At 39.9% G+C, this 13,638-nt stretch overlaps 1 protein-coding gene across 3 annotated transcripts in view; it reads left to right on the plus strand.

The window, feature by feature from the left end:
- Window positions 1-107: 107 nt before the first annotated feature.
- Window positions 108-13,638, plus strand: part of si:ch211-278j3.3 (E3 ubiquitin-protein ligase RNF19A) — a 22,746-nt gene continuing 9,215 nt past the window's right edge. The window contains exons 1-5 of one of the 3 annotated variants that reach the window (XM_017427233.3): window positions 108-343; window positions 8,129-8,660; window positions 8,908-9,398; window positions 11,836-12,041; window positions 12,512-12,659. In XM_017427233.3, the coding sequence (XP_017282722.1) occupies window positions 8,508-8,660; window positions 8,908-9,398; window positions 11,836-12,041; window positions 12,512-12,659 (998 nt within the window). In that variant the 5' untranslated portion in view covers window positions 108-343; window positions 8,129-8,507. Of the gene's footprint in view, window positions 344-6,398; window positions 6,547-8,128; window positions 8,661-8,907; window positions 9,399-11,835; window positions 12,042-12,511; window positions 12,660-13,638 lie in introns of those variants that run through there. The other 2 variants (XM_017427231.3, XM_017427232.3) reach the window with 2 other exon arrangements.

Below are 13,638 nucleotides of genomic sequence, written 5' to 3' on the forward strand. Positions count from 1 at the left end.
AGACTGGGCATTTCTGATCGGGGGGGATCCTGGGATTCTGCGTCATGTGGCTGCTGTCACTGCAGTGTGCCTCCNCCTCCACATCCACCACACAACCATCAGCTGGGTTCAGGCGAAGCCTCTTCTCAGCCTGGCCACACGCGCACGCGCGCCCCTCTGCAGCTTTTTAATCCGCGCCGTGTGCTCTCCGTGCGCCACCGTAAAGGAGGAGAGAGATTTGTGTTAGCGTGTGTGTGTGCGTGCGCGCGTGCGTGTGTTTGGTCCTGGAGGAGGAGGAGCCAGTTGTGGTGGATCGTATCGCTGCAAAGAGAAAAAAGAAGGCGCTGCGCAGAGGGGGGAGAAGGTAAGGATAACGCAATCGGAATGATTTGGGGCTTTTAAATTGCTGCCAGGTGCGCGTTTACGGAGCGGTTTCGGTGCCGCCGCTGCTGCTGGAGCCGCTGCTGCTGTTTGTTTTGTTTTGTCCACGCGGCTTTTACATGAAGGTGGAGGTGAATGCGACTCCACAGCCCATTAAACATGCCACTCCCTGACATATAGCTGATGCGCTGGACGAAGCTCTCCCGCAGATCCGTGAAATCATGTCTGCAAATGTGAAAGCAACTTTCAGAAAATGACTTTTCAGTTTTCCGCCGTTTAAACCCGTCAGATTTCCATCTGCCTTCCTATATGTTGCTTTTAGCCTGTAGGCCCGTGGCTTATTTATAAAGAATACATAGAATATTAGCTGTGGATGTCATATAGTGAGTTTTAAAAGACTGTTGTTATGATTACCCCCCCCCCCCAAAATATGTTCTTTCAAACCTATTTTCTTATTTCTTATTTTATAGATTTTAAAGTGGATTAGTAAGGTTTTTACATCAACGAGAGTGGAAAAGAGTGAATGTTTTGGTTAAAAATTGAGCTGAAGGTGTGTGTTTTTCTGTGTGTGTGTGTGTGTGTGTGTGTGTGTGTGTGTGTGTGTGTGTGCGTGTGTAGACTGAGGTCATTCCCATGCCTCTGAATCCCCGCATTGCTGATGTGGGCATGTGTCCAGACCAGTGGACAGTTCTTCTTGAGTATCATCAGGTTTTCCCTGCCCCCCCTGAGGAGGCAGGTCTGCAGCTCCCATCGCAAAACAACATCCCGTTAACAGGTGTCACGTCACCACTAAACACCGTGCGTCCACAGGGACGAGATCACGTGACCCTCTGTATGTTGTGATGTGCAGAGGACAAGATGCAGAAAAGTCTGTTTCAGATCTCCCCCCCTCTCTCTCTCCTCTCTCTCTCTCACCCCTACACCACCTATCAAAGGAGGAGAGACAGCTTCAGGGCAAAATCCGGGTTCTGTAATTATCCCATCTGTTATTTTTATTTTTATTTTCAAGACAGGTGTGCAACCACTTAAAAGAACACATGCATTGTATACAATACATCTAATAGCTCAGTTCAAGATTAGGTTTTTGGTTATAGTGTGCAACATTAAGCCCGATTTAATAGAACATCTCAGTTCTGACAAAGTTGGGACAGAGTGGAAAATGTAAATTAAAAACAGAATGCTATGATCTGCAAACCTCATAAACTTGTGTTTTATTCACAGAGGAAAATAGTAAACATACCAAATGTTTAAACTAAGAAATTGCACAATCTTTTGGAAAAACGTTGAACTTTATGGCACCAACACATCTAAAAAAAGACGGGACAGAGCCAGTGTTGTCCCATTCTTGTCTGATATGCAAGTGTTCAACAGTCCCGGGTCGTCTTTGCCAGATATTTTGTTTCATGATGTGTCAAATGTTTTCAGCCGGTGAGAGGTCTGAGCTGCAGGCAGGTCAGTTCAGCACCATGCTGCTGTATTCAGTTTAGCATTGTCTTGCTGAAATATACAAGGCCTTCCCTGAAGAAGACACCCTCTGCATAGGAACCTATGTTCTGATATTTGTATATACTTTTTTTGTGTAAGCTGCCCATGCCAGAGGCACTAATGCACCCCCCGTGCCATCAGAAAGGCAGGCACAATTTCTTAGTTCAAACATTTGATGTGTCTACTATGTTCCATCGTGAATAAAATATGGCTTTATGAGATTTGCAAATCAATTCTGTTTTGATTTACATTTTTACACAACGCCTCGACTTGGTTGGAACTGGGGTTGCACAAAAATGCAAATGTGTCAATAAGAAGTCACCCCCCACTTTAAATGTTTTGGAGTTTATTTGTTTATATGAGTCCATGTTTTGTTGACACTATCACATTTAAAAAAAAAATTCCAGTTCTTTAAAAATAATCCCGTTTCAGGATACCTCTGCAGTATTTGTTTTTGTAAAGTCTCATGCCATATGGAGAATATGGCATTCTTGGACGATGATGCATTTACCTCCTACAGAGTGTTCTCCACTTGGCTCAGTGATGGGATGTCTTTGGATCTCTGTTTTTTTTTTTTTTTTTTTTAATTACAGAACTTATCAGTGTATTATTTTTTAGTACAACATAACAGTTGATTTGGCTTCTCTTGATGTTCCTGCACTCTTTCCCTCTCTCTCTCTCTAATAAATATGTCTCGTTTCATCATCCTAAAAACAGCCTTTTTTTCTTGCATCAAATGCTCCTTCTGTTAGCAAATACCAGACTTGTTTAAAAAAATCCACAGTTTTTCCCTAACTAGTGACTTAGAAAGTAATATTTCATACTTCTGGTAAATTGTTTTTTAGCAACTAAGAGACCAAATTTTATGCTATTTATTATATTATTGTAGCTTATTCATGTTTTGTTAGACTGTAGTACAAGCAATCATGCAATAGCCCGTGTCTGTGTGTGTTTGTCTGTTAGCAAAATATCAAATAAGCATCTGGACAGATTTGAATAAAACTCCCAGAATGTAATCCCTGGGTGTACATCTGTAGCTGATAAATGTTTGGAGTCACATTGATTCAAGATGGCCACCACAGCTAATCAACCCCAGCAAACACAAAAATAGCTCTAACCCAGTCAGTTTTATAGATAGTGAGCTACAATGTAGTGTGGTAGTAGCTGAGAATCATCCCCAACATGTACTTTAAGCACTAACAGATCACACAAGGTCTTGGTTTAAAACTTTGGCATGGAAGGCGGCGGGTGATATGCATTCCTTCAAGGGGTTCTAGTTTTATTTTGGAAAGAAATCGTCACTATTAAGACCTGTTTTTTAAAACTGAATGTATTGAAGGTCTGCTCGAGCAAACTGTCACTGCATATAATTTGGGTACTCATTAAAAAAAGGTCAACAATGAAGCAGCAGATTCTGGCTTTTGGAATTTGAAACAGTATATTTTATAATTCACACAATACACTAAATCCTTTCCTTTAATATGGAAACCCTCTTTTAAATCTCATCTGGTAATGCCTTCTTAACTCAAATACTCCCGTTTGCACTAACAACATTCTGTTAAAAAGTCCCTCAAAGCTTAAGGTTGTGAAATGATTTTATTTTCCTCCGAGCTGAGTTAAGCTGCTCCGAAGGCACAGAAGACAACACTGGCAAACTGACGACCGTTCAGATCTTACAAACTTCATGCCTTATGTGAAAATCTGCCCATGTTTGTGCTTGCTTGTCATTGAATCTGGCGTGAATCAACACGCTGAATCATATCAGAGGATACAGTAAGATCACAAGCTGCTTTCTTTCTATATTATGTAATGACGTCTGGCAAAACTGTCTGCTGAGGGATCAGTTTTCCTTGGCCTGCTGGAAATAAATTAAACATGAGGCTTTGCTGCTGTGGATTGAGACTGAAAGCACGTGGCTGTTGCTTTTCTTTTAGTGCTCACATTTTAGATGGTAGTGAACAGAAGAAATGTCGTTCGGCTGACTGTTCTTGTGTTGAGGAGATCGTTGGTGCACGTTAGCTGACTTGGTTAGAATCAGATAAGCTTTTGCAAACGTCCATCTGTTGTTGAACTGCTTTTCCTTTCTGCCATATTACTGTTGAGTAATCCCACATATATACTTCATTTTCATTTTGATATTACACGAAGGGTTATAGTTACCGATATTATTATGCAAAGATAACAACTTAATTTCATGTGCAGTTTTATTATAGATATTCAAATTAATTAAATATTTTAAGGTAGTAATTTACACATAGATGCAGAATGGTTAAAGACAAAATATGTTTTTTTTAAACAGATGCTTTCTTTGATTGTTTAGGTTTCTTTAATCTCTGATTAAAGAAACTTAAATGGCTTTGCTTTAGCCATTTAGGTCAATTTACCTCCTTCTGTCTTATTTTTATTCATTTATTTTTCACTTTCCCGTCATTGCTTCGATCTGCCAATTAGAAACTTAAAACCCCAAGCAGCAGAAAAGCTTTAAACACAAAAGTCCTAGAAGTGGGGTTTTTCCCAAACAACAAGATGCAAAATGAAGACTTTTCAAACTGTGCAGCACATAGCAGTGTAAGAATCTAGCTGCACAAGTGCACGAAGCTGGGATAACAGAGAATATGTGAATAAGTTGGAACAGTGGTTCCAAACGTTTGGATTATTATGCCTTGTTTAGTCAAATTTATATGCTTAAACCATTAATATCGGCTGAGTTGCTAATCTGGCATTCACAGCAGAAGACCATGAAGAACCAGGTGTTGAAACAACATCTGTAGCATAAAAAAACATGTCCAAGTGCAGAACTTTAGCAGCTGTGACTTCAGGATAGGTGAAGTGGCTCACACAGAATCCTGACAAAGGACGTCTGATGTCATTCAGGATCCTAAAGATGCCCGTCACAATTCAGGTTTGAGCCTGCAGAATTTGTGAGCAGGTGTGCGTCGAGAATTGAGGGGGAAAGACGTGAAAAGGGAGGAAAGCACCAAAGTGCTATCAAGATACCTGGAAGAATTAAAGCCAGCAGTGATCTCTGCCTGAGTACCAGTCGAAAGGCTCATGCACGGTATATCTTGTTGGTGCACTGTTCTGTCCAATCTAAGTTTTAGTATGTGAGCAGTCTGTGCAGAATCGGTGCCTGCTAATCTCCTTATCCTTCTTCACAAAGTCATTAGGGAATGAACTGTGTGCAGATGCTTGATGTTATTTTTGTGTCGGGAAGCAAACTGAAGTAAAACACCAGATTCTAACTTGAAAAACACTTAGTCTCCTTGTATGTCTTTCCCTACTTTTGTGTGTGTTGCAGAGTGTGGTTTTATACAGTACATATACATACATACCCACAGATGTGGGTATAAATACATGTATATGTATTTGGATACAGAATGCTGGTGAAATAAAAGGAAAGAGCAAGACTGAAGGTATATTTTGAATGAACAGATGTTTTGGCCCTTTTCCCACCTGACGCTGGGAAAGAAATGAATGAATCAGTTTTTTTTTTTTTTTTACTGGCTCTTTGTCTCTAATCTAATTGGTGGAAGTTTGCTTCCGACTGGCATCGACACACACATAGTCCATCCAATCAGCTGCCAAGTGCCTTTTGAAAATGTCTGGCTTTTTCCCATCAGTTTCCACCGACGTCTTCCCAGGTGACTCTGTGTGTGGGCTCAGGTTTACTCAGCTCCGGGTGTTCTTGGAAAGACAACAGTGGACACCACAGACGTGTAGCTGTTCTTGTTAAAAATACCACACAGGATTTCACGTAGAGGATGGAGGTTTGGGAGCTTTGTGCACCGACCTTACAATCTGCCACTGAGCTTGTCCAAAGATCATCTGATAGCTGTGAATCAAAGCGGACCGAGTCTGTCATTATCAAAGCAGCGTTCGAACCCTGCTGACGGCCATGACAGTTGATCTAATGTACCCTTTTTTAAAAAACATTATATCATTTTATGTATAAGTCAGTCAGTTTTACAGATACTGAGCTAAAATTTGATGTGGAAGTAACAGAGCATCATCCTCAACATATGCTTTGAGTGCAGTACATTGTGCAACATCTTTGCTTAAAACCTTGGCGTTAACTCTGTTTGTTTGTTGACAAGATGTCTCATGAACCACTGGACAGATTTAAATGAAGTGACCACTGGACATACGACTATTCAAAATGGCTGGCACAACAAATCCACTTTAGCCTACACAAAATGGCTATAATTTAGTGGATTTTGCAGATACTGAGCTGAAATTTGGTGTTTTAGTCACTAAGGTTTAATCGGAATGACTATACCTTCCCAACATAAGATGATCTCAGTCTAAACCTGTGGCATGAAAGGCAACATGCATTCCTTCAAGGAATGCCAGGCCTTTGATTATGCCATATTTCATGCTGTATTCTATTGTCTGCGTTGACACGGTGCCATGGAGACAGCTATTTTAATTGGTCTGGGGGTTTTGTGAATCATCTCATGCTCCCGTTGCTCTTGGGGCCTGATTATAAAAGCTCTCTGCTGCCTGTTGGAGAGAAAGAGCCGTCCGTGTCGTCTTTTACTGCCTCTTCTCCGCTTCACCCTCCATCTCCCTCGGTCCACTCAGTCACAAGTCTCTCATCCATCTGCTCGTTGCGTCTTATGGCTGCGACCTTGTTGCTCAAGTCTGAGGGAATATGATGAACAGAAGGGGATGGGGCAGAAAATCGAACTGCATGGATTTCATGTAAGTATTAGGAAAAGAAAAGTAGACAAAGGACTGAAATGGCATTGCTTATTTTGTAATCAAATGTTTATGCAATGTTATTGTTGTTGTCGTGAAAGGTGTGTGTGTTTCTCTGACTTTTAGTAAAATAGCTCATAAACCAGTGTATGGATTTTAATAAAACTGTCCAGAAATTATTATTAGATGTACATCTACAACTGATTATCTTTTTGGGTCAGCCCAATTCAAGATGGCAGCCACAGCTAATCAATCTTAGCAAACACATAAATGGCTGTAATTTAGTCAATTTGTGGATGCATTTTAATAAAAAAAAAAAAAATCTCAGAAAGTCATCATTACATGTGCAAATACAATAGATTAATGTTGGGACTAAATTTAATTTAATTTGGCTTCCAAAGCTAATCAACCAAAGCAAACACAAAAATGGCTGTGACACCGTCCATTTTACAAATATTGAGCTAAAATTTGGTGTGGTAGTAGTTGAGAGTGATCCCCAATACATACACTAACACTAACAGATCACCTGAGATTTTTTGTTTCAAACTTTGACATGCAAGGCAATATGGATTCCTTCAAGGAATGACAGTTTTTAACTGAAGGTCAAACTTTAAATGTCAGTTTCTGCTATTTTGTTTTATTTCCAAGAACAAAATGCCTTATACCTTATGTTGAATTGCTAAGAAGCAGGTTTGTTGTAATACCGTGTTAAAAGGTTACTAATTACAATCACGTTTTAACAAATACAACTGCCATTATGTTTAGGGTTATAGAGATTTAAAAGTTCACCCAGAAAAGGAGAGTTCATTTTCTGAAATTGCTAAAAAGGTTCAAAAACATTTTTTTTTTAAATCAATAATTTCATCTTCAAGATTCACTAACAATGTAATGAAGTTTATATATTTGTAAATAAATTATATAATTTTAAATATTACAAGGTGAAGGCAGTTAAACGTGATGCCCAGGAACAAGACGTTTGGGACAAAAGATAATTATATGAAGGCATTCACAAACAATTCTTAGTATTTTTTTGGGTGTGTGTGTGGTTTTATGAAACTGTCGGTAGATTTGAGATGATGAATAGTGCCTTTTTTCAGAAGAGTTTCCTAAAAAAAGAACTGATGTTCTCCATTCATCATCTCAATCATTGCAGGAGTGGCTGGAGCTCGCTTTTAAGAAATAGAAGTGAAATCTGTACAGCAGGGAGATGTTGTATGATTTGCTTTTCGTCACTCAGTAGTTTGATCAAATGGTTTTATTTGTTATTTTACATCATAGTTTCGTTCACCTGCTTCCTGCTTTCTCAGAGGGAGATTTCTTAAGGAAACCTGCACAGGGACCCTCCATAATTGTTGCAAACATAGTTAACAGAACACATCTTGTATCATAATTTCTTATGGAAGCACTAGAGTTTTACAGTATTGCAGATCTGTGCATATACAAATATGTGTAAATATTGTAAATACATTGATATAAAGCAGTTAATTTATTGAAAATATTGTAAAACTGCAAAAACACAAAGACAATGTACAGTCAGTATTTCCAGACCTTCGATTTAGTAATAATCTTTCTTTTCTTTTCTCAGGAAAAAGGACTGTTTGTACTGCGAAGAAGAACTTGAATAACAATGACCATTCTACCATCTGAGGACTAATTTTACTTCATACGAACTGCTGCAGAGGTGGAGAAAGAAGAAAACTTAAGAGAGACAATAATAAACCACATGATCAGCCCTCAGAAAAGCTCCAGATTAGCAATGTTCCCCTCAGGCAGGGATTACCTCCTCTCCATCTCTCCCACACTTTTTTGCTCGTATAGAGAAGCAGGCATCCAGCTCCAAAACTCTGAGCCGTGAGAGCTCTCACAGTGCCCACCGCCCACACACACACACACGCACAGCGTCTAACACACACAGAACCCTTTGCATCCAGTTCATGGTCGTTGGCCTGCTCTCATCCTAGAACATGAAGAGGCCCAAACAACAAACTGGGCCCCTGAGCTTCCTGAACTTCTTCAGTCGCAAGCCCAAATCTGAGCCAAAGCCTGAGCGGCCTTTGGAACTGTGGCCCAAAGAGGAGGTGCCCATAACTTTGACCCCGAGTGAGCATCCAGAGCAGGTGAGATTCAGGCTTTTCACTTCATTTGTCTTGTTTTTAAAGAGAACTGTTATTGTGGAAATTTGTCATGCATTATTGTTGTAGGGCATTTATTTGGTCCATCGATTCTTTCATCCGTTCTTATCCTGGGTCTGGTCGTCAGGGCAGCAATCATAACAGAGTTCCCCAGACTGGAAATTATTTTGGCATTTTCAGACATGCTGCTGATTAGATGTGGTAAACTAATCAACTCTGTTGTTGTTCTCAGGAACTCAGCCTCACAGCAGAAGATGCTGGAAAATCCAAAGTTTCTGGAGCCGAAGGAGGCGAAGAAGATGGTCCACCAGCTGTTGCTGAAGTGGTCAAGGACATCGCTGCCCCGGAGGAGGGGGCCGGCGGGGTCAGCAGCGGCTCCACCGGCGTCCTTTCCCTCTCTTCGTCCAGCCAGGAGCAGCTGCTGGACGAGCACCTGGAGGAGTGCCCGCTGTGCCTGCTCAGCCAACCGCGCTGCCACTTCCAGCGGCTCACCTCGTGTTCCCATCGGGCATGCTCCGACTGCCTCCGCCAATACCTGCGCATCGAGATATCCGAGAGCAGGGTGAGCATTGCGTGTCCGCAGTGCCCCGAGACTCTGACGCCCCTGGACGTCCGTGCCATCCTGGATGACCGGGCGCTGCTGGAGAGGTTCGAGGAGTTCCAGCTGAGGCGCTTTCTGGCTGCGGATCCAGATACACGCTGGTGTCCTGCGCCCGACTGCAGGTGAGGACTGAACCACACAGAGCAAACTATGTTTTTCTGGCTTTTTAGAAAAATGACTGTTCAGTAACTCTATTCCGTCTTCAGCTTATACAGCTAGACAGATAGTTATCAATAATGAGGAACGACGACTCAGAAGAAGTTTCGTTTGAGGATTGGAGTTTTATTTTTGACTGTTTACTCCTTAGTTTTTTTTCTTTCAGGTTTTTCTCTATTCTCATTGTTTTATATATTTTAATTGTAAGACTGAAACAGAAACACAATAAGACATGTCATTTACTGTTTGCTTACTTTAGTATTTTACATATTTCCATTTAAACTTCACACCACAGAATAAATTGAATTAAATATCTGCAGTAAGACATTACTGTTACTTTCTTGTTAAATAATTGCGAAAGTGACTAAACAAATAAACGAGCTAAATTAACTTAGTAGACCATGTCAACTGGAAAATGTTGCCATCTGCTGGCTAAACCGAAGAAAAACAGAAATGTCTGACCATGCTAACAAGTTAAAGTAAGACACAAACGTATTACTTGATGTTGACTTAATTTAAATGACAGTATTACAAGCTAAATCATGGTTTTTAACATATAATACATACAGACAAATGTTTAATCGCAGTTTGTAATGAAGGCAACATGTCAGCTGGTGATGCTCACACTCTACTGGTCTGTCTTTCAAAAGGTTCCTACTGGAACCAGGAGACAAAACTCAGCGAGGCAGCAGAAACTCAATCAAGACCTTGTCACAGCTCTTTCATCGTTATACCAATGAGTTTTTTTTCTGTCTGAATAATGAATAAACTGGAAACATTTGAAAGCTCAGCTCAAACCTTTTTGCTTTTTGAAGAGATGCTCTACTGCGGTAAAGAAATAGCTCCAGACTGCAAAGAGTTTGTTAGCGAGCAGCGAGTGCTTCAGAAGCACCAAAACAGGGACAAACGTGGCTTAGATTTCGAAAAAAGATGCCTGTCTGCTAAGCAGTTTTTCTTAGCTATAGATTTACTTTGAAAATCTGAAAACAGTCTTAAAAGACCACAACGAAAGTGGTTTTCATTTAACCCTTACCTTCTCTGCTGCTGTTCAGAGCAGGCACTGATCCATTGCTGCACAACCTGAGTGTTCATGAAAAACAAGATTTAGCCATTGATGAGAAATCCCAACAAGTATGTATGTGTGTTATGTGCATGTATTTAACTGATATTTGTTGTTAAAGGCACAAAACCACCAGGGTTCAGGACTCAATGCGAGACTGACTCAGCAGTCTGTTAGGGTTGGAGTTGGATGCAGCTGCACAATTTGTGATTTTTGTTTTCTGTTTTGAAGTTTGCTCTTTTTTTGTTATTATGTTTGTTTTTTATGTTTCCCTTGTGTTCAGTTCCAGTCACTTCCATTGCTTTTTCTCAGTCAGTCCTGTTTCTTAGTCCTCCACTCACACCTGTTCCAGGTACACATTAGGTTTAGCTGCAATCAGCCACCTCCTCAGTCCCTGCCTATTTATTTTCAGTCAGTATTCTGGTTCTTCTTTGTTGTTTTTGTGTTCTTACCTTGTGTTTTGCCGCCATGCCAGCCCTTTGTTTTGGTTCATTTTTATTGACTTTATTCATTTCATCAGGTCCTTGTGTCAGTCTGCATCCCTGGGTCCAACCTCACTAAACTGTGACAGCTGTAATGTGCTTTTGGTACCTCTAAGTACTTTATATTTTTCTTCCAAGGAACGAGCCTTTTATTTTGTAATTTTTTGGAAATGTCTTAGTTAATAGTTCCTTAGACTTTGGACATTTGCTGCTTTTTCAGCACAGTTCTTAATGGTCATTTTCAGCGGAACTTGCTTTAGTTTGTCAAACCACTTATCCCTGATCTGTGAATACTGAATAAACCACCTAACAACTAACTTGGCAACTTGACATTATTTTGTCAGTTCAGTCAGAAAAATTGGAAAAAAAAACTTGTCTTTGTTGCTATTACCAGATTGTTTAAATATATGGCTTAAAATAGGGTTTTTACTAAGTTGTTTTTGTGTCGACATGGGATCATTACTGGATTTAGGAACATTATTATGCTCAAATGATTTGTAGATCAGTGTTAAGAGATTTAAGACACTTTGAGTTACCTTTACATTTGAAAAGTGCTACATAAATTTAGTTGAGTTAGGAGTTAACCAAAAACCCACTTTGGTTGTTGAAAATCAACATGAACTCAACATGTTCAGTTCAGTTCAATTCAGTTTATTTATTTAGTGTCAAGTCTCAACGAAAGTCATCTTAGGGCACTATACAGAAGAAGAAAAAAGTCCAAATTATAAATCCACTTCAGATCCATTATTCACATACAGTACATTATGAAATGCCAATTAATAAACGTAATTTTAAGCTAACAATGTGAAGTCAGTGGAGAAACTTTTATAAATAATTATTCTACTACATTTTTCTTTTCAGCTATGCAGTGATAGCTTATGGCTGTGCAGAGTGTCCCAAGCTGAGCTGCGGCCGTCAGGGATGTGGCACCGAGTTCTGCTACCACTGTCGGCAGCTGTGGCATCCCAACCAGACGTGCGACCAGGCCCGGCGTCAGCGAGCCCGCCATACTTCAGGAGGCAACGACCCCTCCACGCTGTACGTCTTCAACGAGGAGCCTGGAGTGGGTGAGTCTGGTATTTTCTAATGCCGACTAATTAAAGTGATGCAGTGCAGGAAGTCTTATTGTGTATTTATAAATGAATAGTGCAAGAACCCAGATATTTTGAAGTACCAACTCAAAGGAACAAAAAGATGTGACATTGTCATATTTGTATGAAATATGAATTTAAAGCCAGCAGTTGGTTGGTAGCTTTTTTACTATTTATCATTAAAACAGTTAGCCCATCAATCTTACTATGTTCAAACACCTTTATCATCTATAAAACTGTATTAAAACATTAGATATTTTTCTGTATTTTGGGGGGATTATCTACTTTGCCATTTTTTTTGGCTCTTTGTTGCCAGGCAACCAGTAAAGAGTGCAGAAAATTGCTGTTCCTAGCAAACTAAGTTACAACCCCCCCCCCAACTATTTCTTTGAGTTTAAAAATAAATACTGCGATTTTGTTTTTCTTACATTCTTACTCTGATGCAGATGCAGAAGAGATCAAACCGTGCCCTCGCTGCGGTGCCTACATCATGAAGACCAACGACGGCAGCTGTAACCGTATGAACTGCACTGTGTGTGCCTGTCAGTTCTGCTGGCTGTGTATGCAGGAGATTACGGACGTGCACTACCTCAGGTATCGTGTTCACACTCATCTCACAGGTGCACGAACAGACATGGTCACGTATAACAAATCGATTATCCTAAGTTTTATAGCTCCTGTATGAAGGACTTTGATACGCTTTGGCAATAAATGTTTGCTGCAGTGATGAAGTCTACGGATAAGTCTAACACAACACAGCTGATTGCAGCAACTCACAAGCAAGTCCTCCGATGATGACATTTACGTCACACATAAAGCCTTGCAGTGGCACTAACAAGCCTGCAAGTCTTTTTCAAAAGCCATTTGTTAAGAATCTCCAAAGAGGAAAAAAGTTAGACTTATTGTGTCTTATCTTCAGGATATAGAATCCTACATCCCTGTTCCCCCAAAATGAGCTAAAAAATAGACTTATTTATCATTACAACACATATCCGCTGTCTTTCTGTCCATCTTAGATGGTTCTTATGCCCAGAGAACTCTTTCGACATAGGGTTGACTTATAGCTTTCACATTTTTAATGCAGTTTCAGGTTACAGATTTGTACCAATGAACAAACTATAAGTTTGGATTTTTGCTGCATTTTCTAAATCTTTTCTCTACATTGAGTTTGTATTACAGGAGCATTGAACAATGATTGAATCAATTTGCCAGCGGCATGAATTTGATATAATAGTGGCAGGATCAATAACACTCAAACAGTAGTTCCCACTGCGGCTGTGTTACTTGTAGATGTTTTTTATTCTTTTGCGCATCGAAAGTTGTAAAGCAGTACTCAGCGGGAGTTATACACCGAGTCTGTCAGCAAGGGGGGACATACAGGTGCTGGTCATAAAATTAGAATATCATGAAAAAGTAGATTGATTTGAGTAATTCCATTTAAAAAGTGAAACTTGTATATTATATTCATACATTACATACAAACTCATATATTTCAAATGTTTATTTCGTTTAATTTTGATGATTACAAATGACAACAAATGAAAATCTCAAATTCATCATATCAGAAAATTAG

This window comes from Kryptolebias marmoratus, linkage group LG19 (genome assembly GCF_001649575.2).
Source record: "Kryptolebias marmoratus isolate JLee-2015 linkage group LG19, ASM164957v2, whole genome shotgun sequence".
NCBI lineage: Eukaryota > Metazoa > Chordata > Actinopteri > Cyprinodontiformes > Rivulidae > Kryptolebias > Kryptolebias marmoratus.